Source organism: Ochlerotatus camptorhynchus, unplaced genomic scaffold (assembly GCF_037179485.1).
Source record: "Ochlerotatus camptorhynchus isolate MF236.1 unplaced genomic scaffold, CSIRO-AGI_Acam_v1.1 ptg000063l, whole genome shotgun sequence".
In the NCBI taxonomy this organism is placed as follows: Eukaryota; Metazoa; Arthropoda; class Insecta; order Diptera; family Culicidae; genus Ochlerotatus; species Ochlerotatus camptorhynchus.
The window spans coordinates 1,907,442-1,933,309 of record NW_027040553.1 but is presented as its reverse complement, the minus strand read 5'-3'; the positions used below and the strand labels follow the sequence as shown (position 1 = coordinate 1,933,309).

Below are 25,868 nucleotides of genomic sequence, written 5' to 3'. Positions count from 1 at the left end.
GAAATAGTGTAACCGCAATCACCGATCCCTGGGGTACCCCGGTTTCCTCGTTGAAGGTCTTTGAGTGGCAATTTCCAAGGGTAACTTGGGAGGTACGGTGTGACAGAAAGTTTTGTATAAATTTCAGAACCTGGCCCTTAAGTCCCCATTTCTTGAGCTGTTCTAACACCCCCGGCATCCAAGCACGGTTGTATGCCTTAGATATATCCAGGGTGGCCAGTTCGACGTGGTGATTTTTGGCGAATGCATCCTGAAGTGCTTCACTTAGGGTCCCAAAGTAGGTGTTGGTCCCATGTCCCGGTCTGAAGGCATGTTGTCGGCAATCGAGTAACCTTCCAGTTTCCAGAAAATCCATGAGCCTTCGGTTCACCATCCTCTCCATCAGTTTAGATGCGCAACAGGTCAGCGAGATTGGTCGAAATTTATCGACTCCGTGTCCTGAGGTGTTCGGTTTTGGGATCGGAATGGTGAGGCTGTGCCTCCATTTTTCCGGAAAAGAGTCCTGCAGCCATTCTTGATTGAGCAGTTCCAGGAATTTTACCTGCTCGGCCATGGGAAGGTTTTGAATAAGAGGGTATATTTAGGATCACTTAATGAGGTGAATACGAACTGAAAAGCTTGGAATCACTTGAATATGAAGTGAACCAGACTTGAAAAGTTAAGAATCACGTAAAAACACTAAAGGGCCACCCACATTAGATCTGTTCGCGTTGCGTTGACGTAAATTTCACAGTTAGACAATAGATTTAGCTGTAACTTTGCCGCAACGCGTCCGATCCGGATCTAATGTGCGTGGGCCTTAACAGTCATAAGTACGGAATAGCTTAGAAAAGTATTGCACCACACACTAGCATGACCCAAATCAGTAAACCCACTTTGGAAAGTACTGAATAACTTCAGGCAAGTACTGAATCACTTCAGGAAAGTACTGAATCACTTCAGAAGTGTTCAGGATCATTTAAAAAAATACTGGAATGACTTAAGAAATGATGTCAATAATTTCGGAAAGCACTGATTCACTTCAGAAGAGTTTTGAATCACTTCGGAAAGAGTTGAATCGATTCAGCAAAGTTTAGAATCACTTCTGTAAGTACTGAATCTCTTTAGCACTGTTCGGAGACACTTCGGAAGTACTGAACAACTTTGGGAAAGATTGGAATTAGGTATTTCAGAAAATTTTCTGAAGAGTTTAAAATCACTTCCGCAAGTATAGCATCACTTTGGAAAGCACTGAATTATTTAAGAAGAGTTTGAAATCACTTTAGAAAGAACTGAATAACTTTGGAAAAGTTCGGAATCACTTTGGAAGGTACTGAATCAATTCATAACAGTTCGTAATTACTCCGGAATGTACTTATTCAATTCATAAAAGTTTGAAATCACTTCAGAAAGTACTGAATCATTAAAGAAAAGTTCGGAATCACTTCAGAAAGTACTTTAGAATTTTTAAATCACTTTGGAAAGTATTGAATTATTCCAAAAAAGTTTGTTATCACTTCTGCAAGTACTGCATCGCTTTGGAAGCACTGAATTATTCGAGAAGAGTTTGGAATCATTTCAGAAAGAACTGAATAACTTTGGAAAAGTTCGGAATCACTCCGGAAGGTGCTGAATCACTTCATAAAATTTCGTAATTACTTCAGAATATACTTAATCACTTCAGAAAAGTTTGACATCATTTCAGAAGGTCCTGAATCCCTTCAGAAAAAAACGGGAACACTTCGAAAAGTGCACTGAATCGCTTCATACATGTTTGGAAGCACTTCAGAAAGTACTTTAGAAATTTTGGACTCACCTTGGAAAGTATTGAATTATTCCAAAAAAGTTTGTTATCACTTCTGCAAGTACTGCATCGCTTTGGAATCACTGAATTTTTCAAGAAGAGTTTGGAATCACTTCAGAAAGAACTGAATATCTTTGGAAAAGTTCGGAATCACTTCGGAAGGTACTGAATCACTTCATAAAATTTCGTTATTACTCCGGAAAGTACATAATCAATTCATAAAAGTTTGAAATCACTTTGGCAAGTACTGAATCACTGCAGAAAGTACTGAATCGCTTCACAAAAAGTTTGAAATCATTTCAGAAGGTCCTGAATCTCTTCAGAAAAAAATAGCGGTAACACTTCGAAAAGTACTGAATCGCTTCATACAAGTTTGAAAGCACTTCAGAAAGTACTGAATCACTTCATAAAAGCTCGGAATCACTTCAGAAAGTACTGTAGAAATTTTGGAATCACTTTCGAAAGTATTGAATTATTCCAAAAGAAGTACTGCATCACTTTGGAAAGCATTGAATCATACTAAAAGAGTTTGGAATCACTTCAGAATGAATTGAATAAGTTCGGAATCACTTCTGAAAGTACTGAATCACTTTATAAAATTTCGTTATTACTCCGGAATACTAGCCGGAATATACTTAATCACTTCAGAAAAGTTCGGAATCACTTTAGAAAGTACTTCACAAACTTTGGAATCACTTTGGAAAGTATTGAATTATTTAAAAAAAGTTTGTTATCACTTCCGCAATTACTGAATCACTTTAGAAAGCACTGAATCATTTCAAAAGAGTTTGGAATCACTTCAGAAAGAACTGAATAACTTCGGAAAAGTTCGGAATCACTTCGGAAGGTACTGAATCAATTCATACAATTTCTAAATTACACCGCAAAGTATTAAATCAATTCATAAAAGTTTGAAAACACTTCTGCAAGTACTGAATTACTTCAGAAAGTACTGAATCCCTTCAAAAAAGTTTGGAATCATTTCAGAAGGTCCTTAATATATTCAGAAAAAAATCGGAAACACTTCGAAAAGTACTGAATCGCTTCATACAAGTTTGGAATCACTTTAAAAAGTACTGAATCACTTCATAAAAGTTCGGAATCATTTCGGAAAGTACTTTAGAAAGTTTGGACTCACTTTGGAAAGTATTAAATTATTCCAAAAAAGTTTGTTATCACTTCCGCAATTACTACATCACTTAAGAAAGCACTGAATCATTTAAGAAGAGTTTGGAACCACTTCAGAAATAACTGAATAATTTTGGAAAAGTTGGGAATCACTTCGGAAGGTACTGAATCGCTTCATAAAATTTCGTTATTACTCCGGAAGTACCGAATCACTTCAGAAAAGTTTAGAATCACTTCAAAAAGCACTGAATTGCTTTAGAAATTTTGGACTCACTTTGGAAATTATTGAATTATTCCAAAAAAGTTTGTTATCACTTCCGCTAGTACTGCATCACTTTGGAAAACACTGAATTGTTTAAGAAGAGTTTGGAATCATTTCAGAAAGAACTGAATAATTTTGGGGGAATCACTTCGGAAGGTACTGAATCGCTTCATAAAATTTCGTAATTACTCCGGAATATACTTAATCAATTCATAAAAGTTAGAAATCACTTCTGCAAGGACTGCATCACTTCAGAAAAGTTTGAAATAATTTCAGAAGGCCCTAAATCTCTTCAGAAAAAAACGGAAACACTTCGAACAGTGAACTGAATCGCTTCATACAAGTTTGGAAGCACTTCAGAAAGTACTGAATAATTTGAGAAAAGTTAGGAATCACTTCAGAAAATACTTTAGAAATGTTTGAATCACTTTGGAAGGTTTAAAAGTTTGTTATCACTTCCGCAAGTACTGCAGCACTTTGGAAAGCACTGAATCATTTAAGAAGAATTTCAAATCACTTCAGAAAGAACTGAATAACTAAAATTATTCAAAAAAAAGTTTGCTATCACTTCTGCAAGTACTGCATTTTTTTGGAAAGCCCTGAATCATTTAAGAAGGTTTGGAATCACTTCAGAAAGAACTAAATAACTTGAGAAAAATTCCGAACCACATCGGAAGGTGCTGAATCACTTTATAAAATTTCGTAATTACTCCGGTAAGTCCTTAATCAATTCATAAAAGTTTGAAATCACTTCTGCAACTACTGAATCATTTCAGAAGGTCCTGACTCTCTTCAGAAAAAATCAGAAACACTTTGAAAAGTACTGAATCGCTTCATACAAGTTTGGAATAACTTAAAAAAAGTACTGAATCACTTCAGAAAAGTTCGAAATCACTTAAGAAAGCACTGAATTGCTTTAGAAATTTTAGATTTACTTTGGAAAGTATTGAATCATTCCAAAAAAAACTCCCGCAAGTACTTAAGGTGATACTCTAAGGAAGCCTGTGCTACCACAAACAGAGAGTAGCAATTTCAAATTTGTATGTTTTGTGGAAGCTGACATTTGTGCCTTTGAAGTTTCACGCTAAGGCTTCCTTAGAGTATCACATTAATCATTTCGGAAAGAACTGTTTAATTTCAGAAAAGTTCGGAATCACTTCTGAAGGTACTGAATCACTTCAGTAAAGTTCGGAACTGCTCCGGAAAGTATTGATTAAATATATAAAAGATTGCAATCACTTCCGCAAGTACTGAATCACTTCAGATAAGTTTGGAATCATTTCAGACGGTTCTGAATCTCTTCAGCAAAAAATAGGAAACACTATTCATCACTATCCAAATTGTCCGGCCGACAGGTCAATCGAAATCTTGTTCGATGTTCACTAAGATTTTTTGAGCATTTTGAAATTCTGCAGCTTCAACAAGATATGCGATGATTCGACTTACGATAAACATTCGTGAAGCCCCATAATATCATTGGTTTGGTTTATTAGATTTGCCAAGATGCCAGGAGTTCAAATCTTTATTTTTAATATTATAGTCATACTAAAATTTACTCTGTAAGCTATCGTGGTAGGAATAACGGCAAAATCGTTGTTTTGTTTGAGAGAAAAATGTGCAATAATGTTGAGGATTTTTTGATACTTTACCACACCGAAAAACCGGTTTTTTGGATCACCCTAATGAGAAAACAAAAAAAAAATACAAGTCTAATATTTGGCAATAAAGAACAAAACTACAAATTTTAACGAAATTCAGAGCACCCCTATATCGCTTTGCTATGGAATGGCTGGATTGTAAGGTATTCGACAGATTTTATAGAACAGATTGTCGCCATCTTGGATTTCAAAATGGTGCCTAGCATAATTTTTTGACCTTTACACGTCGTCCCCATTCCGGAAATACCCATTTTGTAGGGTATTTTGCAGTGTTTCTAAAACCGATGGCCACCATCTTGGATTCCAAGATGGCGTCCAATAACGATTTTCGACCTCTTCACATCACCAAAAATACAAACACACAACAACATCCTACATAGGCAGGTTTTCGAGACATAGCATATGCCGGAAGCCATATGGCCATCAACCGAAAGGACTTGGTCACCTGAACAACTTTGCTGATGACAGTAGCCTTCTATATGGTCATGATCTCGAGATACAGCGTATACAGGAAGTTCATGTGCAAACTGGCGCCGCATAGTGTGAGAGTTTTGAACTAATATGGACACCATTCGGAAGCCCGTGGTCATCTGAAGAACTTTGCTGAAGACAGTAACCTTCGATATGGCCATGATCTCGAGATACAGCTTATACAGGAATTTCATTGGCACTCGAGTGCCGCATAGTGTGAAAGTTCTGAACTAATATGGCAACCAACAAAAAGGACTTGGTTATCTGAACAGCTTTGCTGATGACAGTAACCTTCTATATAGCCATGATCTTGAGATACAGCTTATACAGGAAGTTCATTGGCACACGAGCGCCGCATAGTTTGAGAGTTCTGAACTAACATGGCCACCAACCAAAAGGACTTGGTCCCCTGAACAACTTTGTTGATGACAGTAACCTTCTATATGGCCAGGATAACTAGATATTCTATATTGAAGCCCGTCATAAGCAGGCATGGAAAATCATTTGCATTCATTTCGTGCATTCATTTACATTCATTTACCCCTAACTTTTTTCATCAACATAATTTCGCAAAATGATGTATTGAGCTTTTGTAGGTTTTGTTATTAGTTACAACTTTTGTTAAGAACTCAAAAATGTATTTCTTATACATGACGAACCAGAGCAACCAGAATCCACTACTGTTTTTCAGTGAATGTATTTTACATTCACTGAAAAACAGTAACGAGTTCTGCCCGCTCTAATTCGTGATGCATAAGAAATACAGATTTGAGTTCTTGGCAAAAGTTGTAGCTAATCACAAAACCTACTAAAACTCTATACATAATTTTGCGGAATGCTGTTGATGAAAAAAGTTAGAGGCAAATGAATGTAAATGATTTTTCATGCCTGGTCATAAGTAAAATGAAAGTGAAGCGCCTCTAGTGGCTTATTTCCCAATTAAACCTGAATCTAATGGCCCAGGCTTGTTGGTCTAACCCAGTGCAACAACTTTGTCCAAGACAGTATAGCTGTATATATTGAAACAAATAAGGTAATCCCCCCTATTAGTGAAAATCCCTTAAGCTGTGGGTATCTTTATTCGCGGATAACCCGGCAATAAGGACCCAACAAGAAGGATTCCTGGCTGCATTCTCCCAACATTTCTGGTTGGAGCTGATCGAAGATTTCAATCATGTCCTCTGGATGTTTCTCCGAGATTTTTGCAGTTGATGATAAACTTTTGAACATTTTCAACTGACGTCCACAGATATTCTCCCTAGACGGCAGGGTGATCGATTCGAGAATTCGAGAGATCCGCAACTGTTCGAAGATTTCTGGATATTTTTCCCAGGCATTATTCTGAAGATATCCAGCATTTTAACAATTCAAATTATGTTTGTAAGATATTCCCTAGTCGGCAGGTTGATCGAATATTTCAGTAAAGTCCTCTACATACCGCAAAGTGTCATAATTCTGCGCAGCGCCAAATTCCGCGCATTTCGCTAAAATGTTGCACCAGGGGAAATGGCTCTAATGTAGGCCTATTGATCTAAGATTGGGCCTATCGCTAAAAATTAGCTATTTATCAATTTTATCAAGATGAACGCGTCATTGGGACGGTACTAATGGATATTTTTGGTCGCTATTGAAAATTTAGTTGATTGCTGAATTTATGCATTGGCCCAAATTAGGGGCATTTAAGCCGAAATTACGTCCATTTCCTCTAACTCTTCTGTTTTAAGTTTAAAAAGCCTTCAAAATGTCAGTGGAAAAAAAAATTCTTCGCAGAATTTCAAATGTCTCCAAATCTGGCATCCCTGTATGAGACGATTGTGCCTGTCTTATATCGATCGCGGGAAAACGTGAGAGTTGCCAGTCTTCTTGATCCGTTGCCTTCGCCTCCCCCCTAAATATTTGATTCTAAAATGCCACGCTAAATTTGCCCGCTGAACCGAATAGTTCAAAAACCCCCCACTAACCTGCGTCTTCTCGTTGCTCTTCTCCCACAGTATCATCTCCCGCCGGGCCATCAGCTCGTCTATCCGGCAGTCCAGGATCATCAGCTTGTCCCGCTTGGTACTCTCCAGCCGGTCCAGCTCATCCCGGCAGAGTTTGATCTTGTTCTTGAACTGCTCGTGCATTCGCGTCCGCTCCAGGTTCAGCTGCTTCAGGGCGTTCTCGATCGTCTGCAGAATCTTCCGGTGTTCGTCCTGCAGTTCCGTATCCTCCCGGCTGGGGGTGTACTGCCGGAAGCGGAGGGGATTCTGCGGGGAGGCAATATTGTCATCATCGCTCAGGAAGCTGCTGCAGAGGTTTTCCCGCGAGGCTGCGATCAGCGACAGACGGGACAGGTCGAGCCGAGAGGACCGTTGCGCGTGGTTGTTGTCCTGGCGCATCTTGGCCGCCTCGGCAGGGTTGTTGTAGCGGAACATGTTCGTACGACCGAGCAGCAAAATGTCCCCCTGGCTGATGGCCGTGGGGTTTTCGATGATGTTGGCATTCAGCAGGCAGGTGGCTGACGGGTTCGGGTAGATTGTTGCGTTTCCATTGTCCAGTACGATCCGGCAATGCTCCGGATGGATGCCCATCCCGTTGAGGGCAATGTCCTGTGGGTAGGAAGCTTCCGCCGTACCGATGGTGGTTTCACCTTCCTTCAAACTGTACAGCGTCACCCCGGTACTGATGTCGTCGTGGATTCCAATGAGATGTGGCATTTCCGAATCCAACACAACCCCCACACCGGACTTTCTCAACCCAAGGGACTTTTGTTCCCTCAGAATCGACTGCGCCTCTCGCCACTTCTCGGCCCATTCCTCGGTCAGAACCTTCTCCTGTGCTTCCTTCTTGTGCAAATCTTCCAACACCTTCAGCGATGGTTCCAGCGAAGACCCATCCGTCGACAGCATCATCTTGAGCTTGAAGATCTCCTCCCGCAGCTCTCGGATCAGCTTCACGTTCGGATCCTCGTTGACCGTTGGCTTGTTGATGATATTCTTCGCCCGATTGGCATACCTCAGAGTGCTCAGCGTTTCACTGTAGTTCACATCCGCCGGAGAAATGGCCGCTATCATGATGGTTTTACTGTTTCCACCCAGACTGTCCTTTAGTAGCCACGTTAGGATCGAATCGCGATAGGGAATGTACAGGATTCGCTTGTTGTGTGTGGGATTGGTCTGCTCGGCCAGGGCTGAGATGACACTGCCTAGTGTAACCAAGGATTTGTTGATATGTGCTCCCTCCTTTAATCGCTGCCCGGTTGCGCCGGTCGCGTTCGCCCTCTCACTTCCGGCCAAATCCACCAGGTGAATCTTCGACACCGTCTCGCTGGGCATGTCGTTCAGATACCTTGCCTGAACGAACGTGATCGTGAAGATCGCATGACTCCGACTGCTCGTATCGTTCATATTGGTGCTGGCCGTCGTCCGCAGGATGTTGCCCTGAACCATGCAGTTTTGAATCTCGCCGTAATCCGACACCGGATGCTGCGACAGGTTTTCCACGTACGGTCCCAGAGTCCGATGCTCCCGAACGCGCAGCCCGTGTCCGGCGCCACTCGGTCCCAGCAGATCCTTGACCCGTTCGTTGTAAATTTCCAAGTACGAACACTGGGTCTTGTAGCCGACACCTTCGTCCTGACCCAGTTTCATCCGCCCGAATAGTGAGCGGCAGATCCGTGGGATGAGACCTTGAGCTTCCGCCGTGCCCATCATGGTGAACGTTTTACCACTTCCGGTTTGGCCGTACGCGAAAACGCACGCATTGTAACCTACAAACGAGAGAGAGAGAGGGAGAGAGAGAAATGATGAGAAATTGAAGGTTTTCAAGGTTTGCTGCATTCGGGCGGGAAAAAGGTGAGTTTGATGGTTTCGATTTACCCACGCTATTTGCATACAGAAAAATGCAAATTTCAGTTGTTGCGGCAGTTCAAGTCGAAGGGACTTGCAATATTTTTGTTCCATTTTATTGCATTGCAACGCCGGTCGATCCGAGACCGAGAGCGCTTAGAGGTCGAGAGCGTGAATAAGGTTTGGCCTTGGTCGAGTTTGCAATCGAGTGGAAAATGATGTCTGTGATTATGTCGGCGGTGCGGGAAAATTAGAGTTTTTAGATGTTGGGGTTTCGTTTGTTCAAACGGTTAGATGAGTCTAGCTTGATGATTGTAATGCCATCATGATGGGTATGAATGAATTTACCTTCAGCAGGAATTCCAAAATTGGAGGTGTTGGGTATTGAGGTTATGTCATATTTGTGATCTGTATTGAGTCGAACCTCAAAATTGCACTGAAATTGAAATCAATTTCAAAATTAAGAAACTCATTATCGCACCTAGAGCTAGTTGGCGACCGACTAAGAGTAACATGGCGACCAAAGAGATTTAATTTGAAAGCTATCCTTCGATACAAAAGCTGTGGAAGATTTGTTTTGAGTTTTCGTTTCAAGACCAGTAAAACTTCTAAGCAGTCTAGAAGACTGTCTTAATTAGACATTTTAAATGGAACCGCTCAGTTACCTTTACATTGGAATCAATTGTCAACTATACGACAGGAGTCGAAAAGTCGAAATAGAATTAATCTAGTGGCAACCCACCTCAAATCCTACAAGAAACTGCACGTTCAATTTCCATAAAACCCCTCCAAAAACCTTGATCTTCACTTAACGAACTCATCAACAAACTTCATCAAACAACCGGTTCGCTGCGGCACGTGCGTTTCCCAATTCGATGTGCTATTAAATCGAAAATTACAGCTCATCATGAAGCGACCGAACCGAGCCTTTTTCGACGCGAGTCATTTCCTATTCAGACGAAAATCGTTCCAAAACGTTCCATCATCACAGCGCGATCGACCACCTGCCTCTCACGTGGATACATGACAATCACCGCCATCACCTTCGTGCAGAAGAAATGGACGAAGAAGACGAAGGTGCCAATTAGCCGTCTAAACAACATCATTTACTACATAGATACACTCTGGAGATTGGTTCGAACGAGGCTTCTTTGTTGTCCGAGCAGTTAGTGCAGTGATCGCGGGGCGCTCGTCGAAACGATGATTGATTGATGGTTTCGATCAGCTGATCCGAAAGAGCCGTCGACCTGATACGAACCAAATCAACTAGCGCCGCAATTTCCCGACTCATTTTACGCTTCGCGTTTCATCAGAGACTTGACCGGATTGCCCAAAAACAACGCAACCATTCGCAACACAGCCTCAATTTTCTGGGTCAGCAGCTTCACTTGTGCCCATTATGACGAAATGCACACCCAGACCCCTGCCAATAATGATTGCATCGGTGGATAATGATGATGATGATGATGACGGTGGTGATGGAGCACGTACCTTGAAATGCGCAGTCCACAATCTCCGTGCCGAGGTCCTCGAAGACGCTGTCCTGGGGGGTGTAGTGCGGGTCGCCCTCGTCCACCGACCAGTACGAGTGATCGAAGGTGAAGTCGTTGAACGGTTCCGGACCGCCACGGGCCGCCAGCAGTTCGCCGCGGATCGCCGCCGGACCGGTGAGCTTCGGTTTGACCAGTCGCGTCTTCTTGCCGTCCATCTGGACGATGAGCTTGGAGCCGAGTTCATTTTCCCTGCGAACAAAAGAAATGGAAGGAATTGTTAGTTTAAAGAATTTATGTGGGGTGCCTAATATTTAAAACTTGAAGACTGATATTGAGATCTAGAAGCCTCCACAATTCGATAGCTGTTGCAGTTGGAGTTCGAAACATCAAATCCAATGCGTATATGGTTTCCACAGAAACAGAAAACCTGTCATTAGGTATCATATGACGAATAACCCAGTTCAGATGCGTTCCAAACTGTTTCCCAATGCAAAAATGTTTGATTTTCTGTGCCATATGCCTCTTTGAGTGGTACGTTGAGCTGCATTTCCAATAGGGTATTATTTTCCACCATGACTGCGTGCCTGCCTGTGTGGGATTTCACTCTAACGGGGGGACTCAACAATTGACAATCATCATAGTGTTATGCCGTGCCGACTCGAAGAGAAACGTGGTGTCTGTAGTCATAAATATTAGAGCAGAACCTTTAGCATATACCTTCTACCAACGAACGAGGCCGCGATTGTCACTGCAGAGGAGCGTTCGTAGCGTGTGTCTGTTCTTCATGTTTGACACCCACTCTTCTACCATATGTCATGCCAGTCTTTATCTGCTCCCCAACCCTCTCTTGGCTACGTCCGTCATTTTGTATGAAGGGAACATGATGCATATTTTGGTTTGGTGCCATTCGATAAGCTTTGCAACAGAGCGGTGCAACAAGTAAGAATGCACGCATGAGAGGGCACTCATACTGCATCGTTTGCAAGAGCTCTTTATAGTTTAAGATGATTTCAATGGTTGATGCCGAGATAGATAATTTCAGCACATTTCGATGTTGACACAAAGGAACCTGTTTCAATCATCGGTTTCATTTCAAAGAGTTAAATCTCGATGAACCTTTCAAATGGTCCTATCTGCTTTGATCGATTCTCTTCATCGACTTTCTCTTTTGGTGGTTATCATGCAAACAGATTTCGCGGTAATTTTACAACACAGTGCATCCAAAACGTCAAATACAATAGGGAAATGTTTTGCAGCTAAGTTATTAACGGAAGAGAAAGTCGATGAAGAGAATCGATCAATGTAGATAGGACCTTTTGAAATGTTTAAATTTTAAGTACTCAGAGACGCACAGTGGTCGGAGATGGCAAAATCAAGAACTTAATTCAAGCTGAACATTGCATTAGGTCCTAAGTAACATTGATCGATTCTCTTCATCGACTTTCTCTTTCGTTTATAACTTGAGCACTTAACCGTTTCTTGATCTGGTTGACGTATTAGATGCTACTAAAATGCTTCTTTTATCGAACTGTGAGCTGAAAATAAGTGGGATTGTCTTTACATGGCCATGGGGATGCAAAGAGAAAGTCGACGAAGAGAATCTGTCAATGTCACTTAGGACCTAATGCAATGTTCAGCTTGAATTAAATTGAGTACAGTGCCAGATTTAGGATCCGGGAGGCGATCGGCATACTATTTGCTTTCGCAATTTTAATTTCAAATGCGGGATCGATATTCTCCCTAACTCGGTGGAAATCCAGACCACTTCAACCACATTTCCAATGTAAAATTCCAAAATTTACCACCGTAACTCGAAAATCTTTCCTAAATCGTTGATCGCAAATATCTATTTAAAATTAGTTTACTGTAATAAGTTTTACCTTTAAGCTGGGTTTAGACAGGACAAGACAATTGATCAACTCAGTTGAATTCAATTGGCTTGAAAAGTTTGAAGCTGGTTCAACTTTTTTCAATTCAAGTGAGTTGATCAAGTCAGTTGAATGGCACGGTTTACACGTTCAATTCGCGTTCAAGTCAGTTGAATTCATCTGACTTGATCAATTGACTTGCCCTGTCTAAAAATAGCTTTATTTCACTCTCTCGATTTCTTCCTCTCTCTCTATCTTTTTCTCATTCTCATATTTACCTAAGAGAAGAGGTGACAATACGGGGGCGAAAATGAACCACTTTTCTGTCAAACGTGAACCAGCTCCTGATTGGCCGATTTCATGTGCGTAAGATAGAGATAGAGCTAGCTAAAGATAGAGATAGCGATAGAAATAAAAGAGGAAGAAGCCAATTGTCACCGCTTCCTCTTAGATATTTACTCACGATGCAGATCTAGAAATTTGCGTTTAAGGCCATTGTTTACGTTTGGTTGTTCCGCCTATTTCAATTGTTGGTCTAGATATAGCACTGCAAGGATGGTGATTGTGATACATCAATATGCAAGCGAAAGTCCATGTGCGGGAGCCTCGTTTTGCCATATTTAGATAGAGCTGGAATTAGGGCGTAACAGCTTTTGTAAACAATGGCTTCTCTCGATAATTTCTCGAAAGGCATGACTCTCCCTGGCAAATCAACATTACTATCGAATAGGGGAAGACTTCCTCGACCCGTTGGATGTGCTGGTTTGGTAGGCGTGCCTTGAGTTGCTAGAAATCAACGAGTGAAGTCATTGTTTACAAAAGCTGTAATGCCCTAATTCCAGCTCTATCTAGATATATCTCGAGAACGAGTGAAGATATCGTGAAGAAGACAACATTTTCGCGCTTAAGGGTCACATAATCACGAGTTTACTTAGAAAAGCATATGTTTTATTTGATGAAGCTCATCGTTCGACAATTTGAGTCCTTGCGCTAACTCCTAATGTCAACGAAAAATGCTCAAATTTTGATATGTTACATAATTAGTCCCAATAATCATTTTCCACATGGGAACAAATTATTAAAATAAGCCACACCCTAATGGTAGGTGCTTGGAGTATTTAGAAAAAAATAATTAAATTGAAAAGTGATATTTCGAATCGCATTGGGGTTTGATGAACTTGACGGAAGTTCTATGAACATCTCGGAAGTTTTATGAACAGTTCAGAAGCTGTATTAAATTCTCGGAAGTTCTATGAACTGCTCGGATATTATATGATCATTTCAGAAATTCTATGCTCATGCTGGAAGTTCCATGAACATCTCGGAAGTTCTATGATAGTTTTGGAAGTTATAGAATAAACTTCTCGGAAGTTCTATATACTACTCGGAAATTCTATGAACATCTCTGAAGGTCTATGAAAATTTTTGAAGTTCTATGAACACTTTGGAAGTTTAAGAAACATCTCAGAAGTTCTATGAACTACTCGGAAGTTCTATGAACATCTGTGAAGATCTACAAACATCTCGAAAATTCTATGAATTTTTCGAAAGTCCTGTCAACTGCGCGGAAGTCCTATGAACAGGACGGAAGTTCTTTGAGAGGTTTGGAAGTTCGAAATAAACTTCTCGGAAGTTCAATTAACTGCTCTAAACTTCATTGATCATCTCTGAAGTTCTATGAACATCTCGGAAGTTATATGAACGGTTCAGAATCTTAATGTACTGCTCGGTAGTTCAATTAAATTCGTGGAAGTTCTGTAAACTTTTGCGAAGTTCCATGCTCATCTTGGAAGTTCCATGAACATCTCGGAAGTTCTATCAGAATTTTGTAAGCTATAGAATAAACTTCTCGGAAGTTCTATGAAGTGCTCGGAAATTTTATCATCATCTCAGAAGTTCTATGAACATCTCTGAAGTTCTATGAACACCTAGTAAGTTCTATGAAAAAGTGTGAACTGCTCGGAAGTTCTATGATCATCTCGTAAATTCTATGAACATCTAGGAAGTTCTATGATCATCTCAGAAGTTCTGTAAACTGCTCGGAATTTCTATGATCAACTTGTAAGTCCCATGAATATCTCGGAAGTTCTATGAGAGGTTTGGAAGTTCAAAATAAACTTCTCGGAAGTTCAATTAACTGCTCTGAAATTCATAGATCATCTCGGAAGTTCTAAGAGAATCTCTGAAGTTCTATGAACATCTCGGAAGTTATATGAACTGTATAGAAGCTCAATGTACTGCTCGGTAGTTCTATTAAATTCTCGGAAGTTCTATGAATTGCTGCCAAGCTCCATGCTCATCTTGGAAGTTTCATGAACATCTCGGAAGTTTTATCAGAGTTTTGGAAGTTATAGAATAAACTACTCGGAAGTTCTATGAACTGCTCGGAAATTCTATGATCATCTCAGAAGAGCTATGATCATCTCGGAAGTTCTATGAGAAGCTCTGAAGTACTATGAATACCTCGGCAGTTCTATGAACATCTCAGAAGTTCTACTAACTGCTCGGAATTTCTATGATCATCTTGTAAGTCCCATAAATATCTCAGAAGTGCTATGAGAGTTTTGGAAATTCAAAATAAACTTCTCGGAAGTTCAATTGACTGCTCTGAAATTCATTGATCATCTCGAAAGTTTTATGATAATCTCTGAAGTTCTATGAACATCTCGGAAGTTATATGAACTGTTCAGAAGCTCAATGTACTGCTCGGTAGTTCAATTAAATTCTAGGAATTTCTATGAATTGCTGCCTAGTTCCATGCTCATCTTGAAAGTTTCATGAACATCTCGGAAGTTCTATCAGAGTTTTGGAAGTTATAGAATAAACTACTCGGAAGCTCTATGAACTGCTCGGAAATTCTATGATCATCTCAGAATTTCTATGAACATATCAGAAGTTCTAAAAGAAGCTCTAAAGTACTATGAACGTCTAAGATGTTTTGCGAACTGCTCGGAATTTCTTTGATCATCTCGGAAGTTCTATGAACATCTCGGAAGTTCGATGAATACCTCGTAAGTTCTATGAACATTTCAGAAGTTCTGTGAACTGCTCGGAAGTTCTATGACCATCTCGGAAGTTCTATGAACATCTCAGAAGTTTTGCGAACTGCTCAGAAATTCTATGATCATCTTGTAAGTCCTATTAATATCTCAGAAGTGCTATGAGAGTTTTGGAAGTTTGAAATAAACTTCTCGGAAGTTCAATTAACTGCATCTCGGAAGTTTTATGATAATCTCTGAAGTTCTATGAACATCTCGGAGGTTATATGAAATGTTCAAAAGCTCAATGTACTGCTCGGTAGTTCAATTAAATTCTCGGAAGTTCTATGAATTGCTGCCTAGTTCCATGCTCATCTTGGAAGTTCCATAAACATCTGGGAAGTTCTATCAGAGTTTTGGAAGTTATAGAATAAACTTCTCAGAAGTTCTATGAACTGCTCGGAAATTCTATAATCATCTGGGAAGTTCTATGAGAAGCTCTGAAGTACTATGAACATCTCGGAAGTTCTATGAACATCTCAGAATTTCTGTAAACTGCTCGGAATTTCTATGAACATCTCGGAAGTTCTATAAACTGTTCAGAAGCTTTATTCTCTGCTAGGTAGTTCTATTAAATTCTCGAAAGTTCTATACACTGCTACGAAATTCCATGCTGGTCTTGGAAGTTCCATGAACATCGAATACGAATATCTCTGAAGTTCTTTGAACTACTTGGAATTTCTATGAACTACTCGGAAGTTATACGAGCATTTCAGAAGTTCTATGAACTGCTCGAAAGTTCTATAGGATACAGGCCCTTATTACCGATTTCACTTCACGGTGAAGTGACAACTTCTCACGGTGAAGTGATTCCCATTTGATTTACACGACAATCACTTCACTTCGTTTTCACCGTGAAGTGACGCTCGTAATAAGGGTCACAGTTACAGGAACATCTAGAATGCTATATGAACACCTTGAAAGCTCTATGAACATCTCGGAAGTTTTATGATCATCTCGGAAGTACTATGAACTGCTCGGAAATTCTATGATCATCTCAGAAGTTCTATGGTCATCTAAGAAGTTCTATGAGAAGCTCTGAAGTACTACGAACATCTCGGAATTTCTATCATCATCTAGGAAGTGCTATGAACATTTCGGAAGTTCGATGAACTATTCAGAAGCTCTATTATCTGCTCGGTATTTCTATTCAATTCTCGTAAGCTCTCACTGCTGCGAAGTTCCATGCTTATCTTGGAAGTTCTATGAACATCTCAGAAGGTCGATAAGAGTTACAGAAAAAAACTTCTCGGAAGTTCTATGAACCTCTAAGAAGGTCTATGAACTACTCGGAAGTTATACGAATATCTCTAAAGTTCTTCGAACTGCTCGGAAGTTCTATGAACTACTCGGAAGTTTTACGAACATCTCAGAAGTTCTATGAACTGTTCGGTAGTTGTATGAACATCTAGAAAGTGATAGGAACATCTAGAATGTTAAATGAACACCTTGGAAGCTCTATGAACATCTCGAAAGTTCTATGATCATCTCGGAAGTTCTAAGAACTGCTCGGAAATTCTATGATCATCTCAGAAGTTCTATGATCATCTCGGAAGTTTTATGAGAAGCTCTGAAGTTCTATGAACATCTCAAAAGTTCTGTAAACTGCTCGGAATTTCTATGATCATCTCGGAAGTTCTATGAACATCTCGGAAGTTCTATAAACTGTTCAGAAGCTCTATTCTCTGCTAGGTAGTTCTATTAAATTCTCGAAAGTTCTATACACTGCTGCGAGAATTAATGCTCATTTTGAAAGTTCCATGAACATCTCAGAAGTTCGATGAGAGTTTTTGAAGTTACAGAAAAAAATTCTTGGAAGTTCTATGAACATCTCAGAAGGTCTATGAACTACTCGGAAGTGATACGAATATCTCTGAAGTTCTTTGAACTACTCGGAAGTTCTATGAACTACATACTCGGAAGTTTTACGAACATCTCAGAAGTTCTCTAAACTGCTCGAAAGTTCTATGAACATCTAGACAGTTATAGGAACATCCAGAATGTTATATGAACACCTTGGAAGCTATTTGAGCGGCTTGGAAGATCAATGGACATCTCAGAAGCTCCATGCACATCTCGGAAGATCTATGAACATCTCTGGAGTTCTATGAACATTTCGAAAAATTATGATTTTTTCTAAAGTCCTGTGAACTATACGAAAGTTCTATTAACTGGTTAAGGGGATGCTGAAACGAAATGAACACAAAGAAAACACACAGGGGGCGACCCCGGCGTAGTGGTTAACATCCATACCTCTCACGCCAAAGTCACGAGTTCAAATCTTACCCCCGGAGAAGTCACGAATGACCCAAGAGTGTTAAAGTGACTATAATAAAAAAAAGAAAACGTAAAAGCAAAGAGATTCTTAATAGCGTTGGAGTTCTGTGAACTTGTCGAAAGTTCTATGAATATGTCGGAAGTTCAGTGAACCTTTCAGAAGTGCTGTAAACTTGTAGGTAGTTCTGTGAACTTGTCTGATGTTCGGTGAAGTTGTAGCAAGATTAATGAATTTGTCGGAAGATCTATGAACTTGTCGGAATTTTGGTGAACCTGTTGGAAGTTCTGAAACTTCTCGGAAAATTCATGAACACGTCGGAAGTTCAGTGAACCTGTCAAAAACTCAGTGAGATTGTCGAAAAATCTGTGAAGGAAGATCTATGATTTTGTCGAAAGCTCTGTGAGCTTGTTGGAAGTTCTACGAACTTGTCGGAAGTATTGCGAACTGGACGGTAGTTCTGAAAACTTGTCGGAAGTTCTATGAACATGTTCGAAGATCTGTGAACTTGTCGCAAGTTCAGTGAACTCGTCGGAAGTTTCATTAACCAGTTGGAAATTCAGTAAACCTGCCGAAAATTCTGTGAAATTGTCGGAAGTTCTATGAACTTGTCGGAATTTTAGTGAACCTGTTGGAAGTTCGGAGAACTTCTCGGACAATTCATGAATATGTCGGAAGTTCAGTGAACCTGTCAAAAGCTACATATGTGAGCTTGTCGAAAAATCTGTAAAGGAAGATCTATGATGTTGTCGGAAGTTCTGAACACTTTGCGAAATATCTGTGAACTTGTTGGAAGTTCTGGGAACATGTCGGAAGTATTGCGAACTTGACGGTAGATCTGTGAACGTGTTAGAAGATCTGTGAACTTGTCGGAAGATCAGTGAACTCGTCGGAAGTTTCATTAACCAGTTGGAAATTCAGTGAATCTACCGAAAATTCTGTGAAATAGTCAGAAGTTGAAACACCGACAAACCGACATGCCACAGGAGCATTTCGTTTGTCCACAATTCGATTTGTCAAACGAGCGATTTGTGTCCTCATGCTCATGCTACGACGCGATTGGATGATTAGATGCCGGTAGTGTTTAACGTATTTTAAATATGGCGTCTTGGGCAAGAATTTGAATGTTGCTGGTATGAGCCGTCACGTCGGTTCGTCTGTGGTTGAAAGTTCAGTGAACCTAACGCAAGGTCTGTGAACTTGTCGGAAGTTAAGTGTATTCATTGGAAGATCTATAAACACGACGGAAGTTCTGTGAACTTGTCGGAAGATCTATGAATAGGTCCTTCTAAAAAATTAGTAAAAAATATGTGAACTTATCGAAAGTTCTGAAAACTGGACGGAATTTCTGTGAACTTGTCGAAAGTTCTGTGGAATTGTGGGACATTCTGTGAACTTCCCTGATGTTCCGTGAACTTCTTGAAATCAGGATCAATTCTGAAGATTTTCGGCTGTCCAATAATTCAAAAAATGACTCTCAGATATAGGGGCCTCCCTTAGCTCAGCTAGTAAAGGCGCAGCTACAAAGCAACACCATGCTGGAGGTGGCTGGGTTCGATTCCCGGTCCGGTGTAGGAATTTTTCGGGTTGGAAAATATCTCGACTTCCCTGGGCATAGAGTATGATTGTACTTGCCACACAATTATACTAATGCAAAAATGGTACAGGCATCGAAAGCTCTCAATTAATAACTGTGGAAGTGCATCTAGAACACTAAGTTGAGAGAAGGCAATAAGCTAAAATGCGATAAGCATTAAGCTTGAAATGCGAAGAAGAAGAAGAAGAAGAAGAAGAAGACTCTCAGATATTCGCTCAAAATGTCAGGTTGATCCGAAATTATTCCAAAGTCCTTCAGTTAATCAAGAATATCCTATAAATCCTTTGAATATTGGATATCAGGTTGATCAGGTATTATTCTGAAGATCAACAACCGACCAACACTTTACCTAATGGCTCTCAGATATTCTCTCAAGATATCAGGTTGACCAGGAAATATTCCATAAGCTTTCAGTTGAACAAACATCCCCATAAAGTCCTTTGGATATTGTTTCAAGACTTCAGGTTGATCAGATGAAGATCTTCAACTGTCCATCGATTCAAGTCACGTTCCAAAGATATTTTTTTAAAGATATCAGGTTTATCAGGAAGTGTTTCAAAGAACTTCAGTAGATTAAAGATATCCATAAAGTCCATTAAATATGTTTTCAAGGCTTCAGGTTGATCAAGCGTTATTCTGAGGATCATCAACTGTTCAAAAATGCAAGTTACGTCTTTCAGATATTATTTAAAGATAGCAGGTTGATCATAGAGTCCTTTGGATATTGTTTTGAAGACTCTAGGTTGATCATGCATTATCCGGAAAATTACAAAATTATGTCTCCTGGATATTCTCTCAAGATATCTAGCTTATCGTAAATTATTCCAAAGATCTTCAGTTGATCAAAGTCCTTTGGATACTTTTTGATTAAGGTTAACGATTTTTCAGTCAGTAATAATAGTTTTTATGGACAAGCTAAAAGTTACTGAGATATTCTCTTAAGATAGCAGGTTCATCAAGAATTATGTCAAGACCTTCAGTTGATCAAAGATCTGCATAAAATCCTTTGGAAAATATTTTCAAGACTACGGGCTTATCAAAAATTATGCTTACAACCTCCAGCTGTCCACCAATTTAAATAATGTCTTCCGAATTTTCTCTCAGGATATTAAGATCATCAGAAATTATTCCAAAGATCTTCATGAAATCCTATGGATATTTATTTTAAACTTCATGTCGATCAGGTATTGTTCTAAAGATCTCCAATTGTCCATCAATTCAAATCAAAATATACCAGGGTGATCAAGAATTATTCGAAAAACTTTCAGTTGATCAAAGATCTTAATAAAATCCTTTGGATGTTCTTTAAAGACTTCAGGTTGATCAGGTTCTGTAGATCTCCAATTGGGGCCTCCCTTAGCTCAGTCGGTAAAGGCGCAGCTACAAAGCAAGACCATGCTGGAGGTGGCTGGGTTCAATTCCCGATCCGGTCTAGGAATTTTTCGGGTTGGAAAATTTCTCGCTTCCCTGGGCATTAGAAGTAGGATTGGACTTGCCACACAATTATACCAATGCAAAAATGGTACAGGCATCGAAAGCTCTCAATTAATAACTGTGGAAGTGCATCTAGAACACCAAGTTGAGAGCACGCAATAAGCTAATATGCGATATGCAATAAGCTTGAAATGCGAAGAAGAAGAAGAAGATCTCCAATGGTCCAATAATTCATATCATATCTCCCAAATATTTCCTCGCGATATCAGGGCGATCTGCAATTATTCCAAAGACTATTACTTGATCAAAGATCTTCATAAAATTATTTGGGTATTTTTACAAGACTTCAGGTTGATCACGTATAATTCGGAAGATTTCCAACGGTCTAATAATTTAAATAATGTCTCCCGGATATTCTACCAAGATATCAGCTTCATCATAAATTATTCTAAAGAGCTTCAGTTAATCAAAGATCTCCATTGAGTCCTTTGGATAGTTTTGAAGACTTCTTGTTGATCAGGTTTTATTCTCTCAAACAGTTCAATAATGCGAGGTTCATCTCTAAGATATTCTCACAAGATAGCAATTTATCAATAAGAATTCCAAAGACCTTTAGATAATAAAAGGTTCAGAAAAGTTTACAGAACTTCAGAGAAACTATGAGCAGTGCTATAAGAGAATATGAAGATATTGCCAACGGAATACTAAGGACAGCTTCACGAGAATTCCAAGATAATTATAAAAGATTCTCTTAAGGAAATTTTAAGGTGATGTTTTTTTGAACATTGTGCTGATAACAATACATACGCCCTTTTAAAATATGACGTTTGAGTCGAAATGGTCTAAATATCTATGGAAAATTCAAAGTCTCCCCTGTTGAAAGCATGGACAGAGATTCATTTAAATAGGAAAGACTCAAATCTAGTAATTTACCTATTTCGCGTGGAACTGCTCTTATGTCACGTTTCATATAAATCACGCGAAATTTTGTTCTACCATAATATAACCGAAACTTTACTGCATTTGAGTGTCCTCTGCTTCCAAAACCTCAAGCAAATAAAATCATTCATTTGACTCATTTGAATAACCACAAGCTCGCCACTCTTCAACATCCTCCAACTACTTCGAGCAGTTCAATTTTATGAGACTAGCGAGATCAGTCATACGTTTTATAAACAATCGGATGTTTCCTGATTGTCCAGACCCAAAATGAGATACCCGAAAATTTCCTGTTCTTCCAGTTTCTTGTTTGTGGGTAGTCGATACCCTGTCAGCTCAACCGCTGGATTCGTTTATCGAAATAAGCCAATAAAAGTAACATTTACGTTATGGAAAAAACCGCAATTTCCAAAACCCCCCCAAGCTACCAGCAAGCCGCCTCCGTTGCGTCTTCTGCGATCGACCAACAAACGAAATCATTTTCTCTTTCGCAGATCCGATACTGACCAAACAACGCATTTCTGACTTATTATCATAACTGTGCCGCGAGAGAAACAAACAACGGTTACATCTGGTTGTAACAACACAGCTACTTCAATTATTAAACACATTCAAACTGAAATGCCAGTGGCTGATAAAGCACGTACCCATTTGACTACACAGAGTTCGCAATAACCCACACACACACGGCGAGCACTTTAAAAGCGAAAGCGAAAACCAAACAAACATTCAAAACAAAGCAGCAACGGCAGTTGGCCTGCACTGGATGCGATAAAATTGCATAAATATTTCAAACCAACCTGCAGGGGACTCCCGTTTCGCGTCTGCCTTGTCTAAAGTGTCAGAAATTCAATCCATCTTCTCCTAGAACTAGGACAGAATTTCCCACGGGTTTTAGATTCCCAACGCCCAACTCCCACAAAGCAAGCTGTGGTTGGTTGCAAAGCCTCGAATTATGCAACGTGGCCTACTGAGAGCTTTTCATTTCTTTGCTCAAAACTCATCCGATTATCGATTATCGCGTCACGTAACGCGTGAAATTGTAGGTTTGAAATCAGACAAAGATCACGGAGGCGGGAGCGCCTTCTTATTGTCGGTTTCAATCGATTCGCTAATGAGTCCGACATCACAGCCACGAGCAGCAGCAGCAGCTGTCAAAAGTAATCCATCGACTCCCTTCTTATTAGCGCTGCTGTTGTAAGATTGATAAAGCTGTGAAAGGGTGGCCGCGCATGATGCATTGCAATAGACTCACAGCGTCCGACGATAAATGGAATAAGAAAAAATAAACTCTCTAATCAAACGCGAGCTTTTCTTTGCTTTCTTTACACACAGACAAGGCTACCGGTTTTTGATTGATCTGCCAAACGCGTGTAATTTGTCCATTTGATGAAGCTGTCAGCTTGGTGTCGTAATTTCATTAGCCGCCTGGTTAATTGATAGGTGTTTAATGGGGTGAGATTCCGCCGGATAAAAAATTACAGTCATTTCACGTATCTACATCGAACGGAAACGTCAACTTGCTGTTGCTAAATGCATTTTTCTTTACTTAATTTGTTTTCCGTACTGATGCTACCGACGGCAGGGAGGCAGCTCCCACACCTAAACCATACCATCCTAAAAAAAATACCCTAAAAGTTCTTTTTACTTAATTTTGGGTAATTTTGAGTTTTGCATCCCACTCTCACTTTTTGTTGTTGTCAAGAACGGAACGAGAGATTCGACTTTCTCATGACTATCGGTCAATAAGCTACTAGTGAGTATATGAGATATTCTCAAATTTGAGTAAATTTAACTTAATTTTGGGTAGAAAATACACACGAGTAAGTAATTATTTTTGCCGTAGCCAAATGCAAACTACTATAAGCGGTTTACTGAAAATTAGCTTATTGAACGGAACATGAGAGATGAGTGAAAAGAACTTAATTTTGGGTAATTTTTCGGTTCCGTGTACCATTAAACATTGAAATTTATTTGTTTTTGGGCAAATTGCATCACGGAAAAAACGCTGTAGAAAATTACCCGTTGGGTATTTTCTCTTGAAAATTTGGGTAGAAGTAGTTTAGAGTGTATTGTTTACACTGTATTTTTATCGCTGTCAGTTTTTCGAAAGTTGGAAAAAATGGCGTCACCCGAAAAGCAACGTTGCGAATTGATTTTAAACTCTCTCATCGGGACATCGGAAAACAACTCGGAATCGTGCAGTCAACGGTGAGTCGTGTGATTAAACGTTACTAAGAAACTCTGAGCATCAAATGGAAGGAGAAATGCGGTCAGAATGGATGTTCTATTAGTGATCAGGATCCCAAGCGTGTCGTGAAAGCGTTTAAGCGGAATCCCAATGCTTCGGTGGGGGATGTGGCCAAAAAGATGAATCTGTCCAAGTCTTTCGTTCAGAGAGCCAAGGACCGGGAGGGGCTGCGTACGTATAAAAGTCACTGTACACCCAGATGCTGACGAAGCCTCATTGTCTCATCATGGATGATGGGACTCACGTCAAGGCGGACTTACGGTAGCTTCCGGGGCTACTGTTCTTCACCGCCCAGCACAAGTTCGATGTTCCTGAGGAAGTAAGGAAGCAGAAATTTTCATAGTTTGCCACGAAATACATGATTTGGCAAGCGAGCTGCTCATGTGGCTAACGGAGTGCGCCGTTCGGGACTACCGGGACTGAAAACGGGGAGATCTACCTCATGGAGTGTCTACAGAAGCGTCTGCTTCCTATGTTGAAGAAACACGAGGGCCCTACGATCTTCTGGCCGGATCTAGCCTCGAGCCACTATTTAAATGTTGTCCTGGAGTGGTACCCCCTTACCTACGGGAAAGTTATTTCGACTTCTCTAGGAAGTTTCTTCTGGCTTCGCTCAAAAGGTTCATCCGTCTTCTCCCGCCAGTTTTTTTCATCTTCCCCGGAACTTCAAGGATGCTTAAAGCATAGAGGTAACTCTAAGACTAGAAGGTCCCGAAGAAACGTGCTCAACTTTTTGGCTCAGCTCTGGTACTATCTTCGGTCCCAAGCTAATCGATTCACCCCTCGAAACATAGGAAAAACCAATAACCCCTCATTTTATCTGTCAAACTTTCATAGCGAATCAAAACAAACATTGTGTAGTACTAGAATTGCGACTAGAATGGGGTACGTTAATCGTTTGCTTGGGACCAATAGGCTAGTCAAGTAGTGAGCCAATTTAAAATCGTTACTTTCGTATTGATTGTTGCTTAAAGTGCTTTATTGCGGTTCTTTTAAGAAGTTCTGAATCTTCAGAATAGTCCAGATCTGTCAGGGTAAGTTCCGGTGAACTAAAGAAAGTTTCATTAAATTCTGTTAAAATTCGAGTACCCGGAAATTTCAGGAAAGTCCATAGAACTCCAATGAGCCTAAAGAAACATAAGAAATATTTTGGAAACTTCACAAGTGCAAAGCACTTCAGGGAAATTTAATGGTTTTCAGGACTGTTCAATTTTTTTTCCGGGAGAATTCAGAGAACTTAGAGAAGCTCTGAGAACATCAGAACAGATCAATTAATTGAATGGAAATTGCTAAAACTTTAAAGGAGTTCCGAGAAACTCGGGGAATTTGCGAGAACTTGAGCAAAGTACCGAGAGGATCATGCAAATTTTATGAAACGTAAGAGAAGTAATATGAAGATTAGAAAATTGTGAGATCACATTAAGGGAAGTATCCAGAACTTATATGTAAGAAACTCCTTGAAGTTTCTTTCGACTGATCCGTAAGCCCTCTGATTTCCGACTTTCTCCAGAAGTTTCTTCTAACCTACTTTAGGAAGTTTCTTCCATCGTCTCCAGGAAGTTCACTTAAACTTATACTAAATGTATCTTCCATAAATTCCGTTCCTCTTCCTCTGGAACTTTCTCCATAAGCCATTCTCCATAGGTTTTTTTTTCGGCTTCTATTAAAAAGTTTTTCTGAGCTTCTTCAGGCTTTTGGGGGGCGACCCCGGCGTAGTGGTTAACATCCATACCTCTCACGCCAAAGTCACGAGTTCAAATCTCACCTCCGGACAAGTCACGAATGACCCAAGTGTGTTAAAGTGACTATAAAAAAAAAAAAAAAAAAATCTTCAGGTTTTCTCT

General features: G+C 40.0%; 1 protein-coding gene across 2 annotated transcripts in view; it reads right to left on the bottom strand.

The window, feature by feature from the left end:
• Klp98A (kinesin-like protein 98A) overlaps positions 1 to 25,868 on the bottom strand; it is a 97,933-nt gene that overhangs the window by 16,091 nt on the left and 55,974 nt on the right. For both annotated transcript variants that reach the window (XM_065216468.1, XM_065216469.1), the window contains exons 2-3: positions 10,621 to 10,871; positions 7,264 to 9,050 (exon numbers count right to left, since the gene is read on the bottom strand). In XM_065216468.1, the coding sequence (XP_065072540.1) occupies positions 7,264 to 9,050; positions 10,621 to 10,871 (2,038 nt within the window). The remainder of the gene's footprint in view (positions 1 to 7,263; positions 9,051 to 10,620; positions 10,872 to 25,868) is intronic.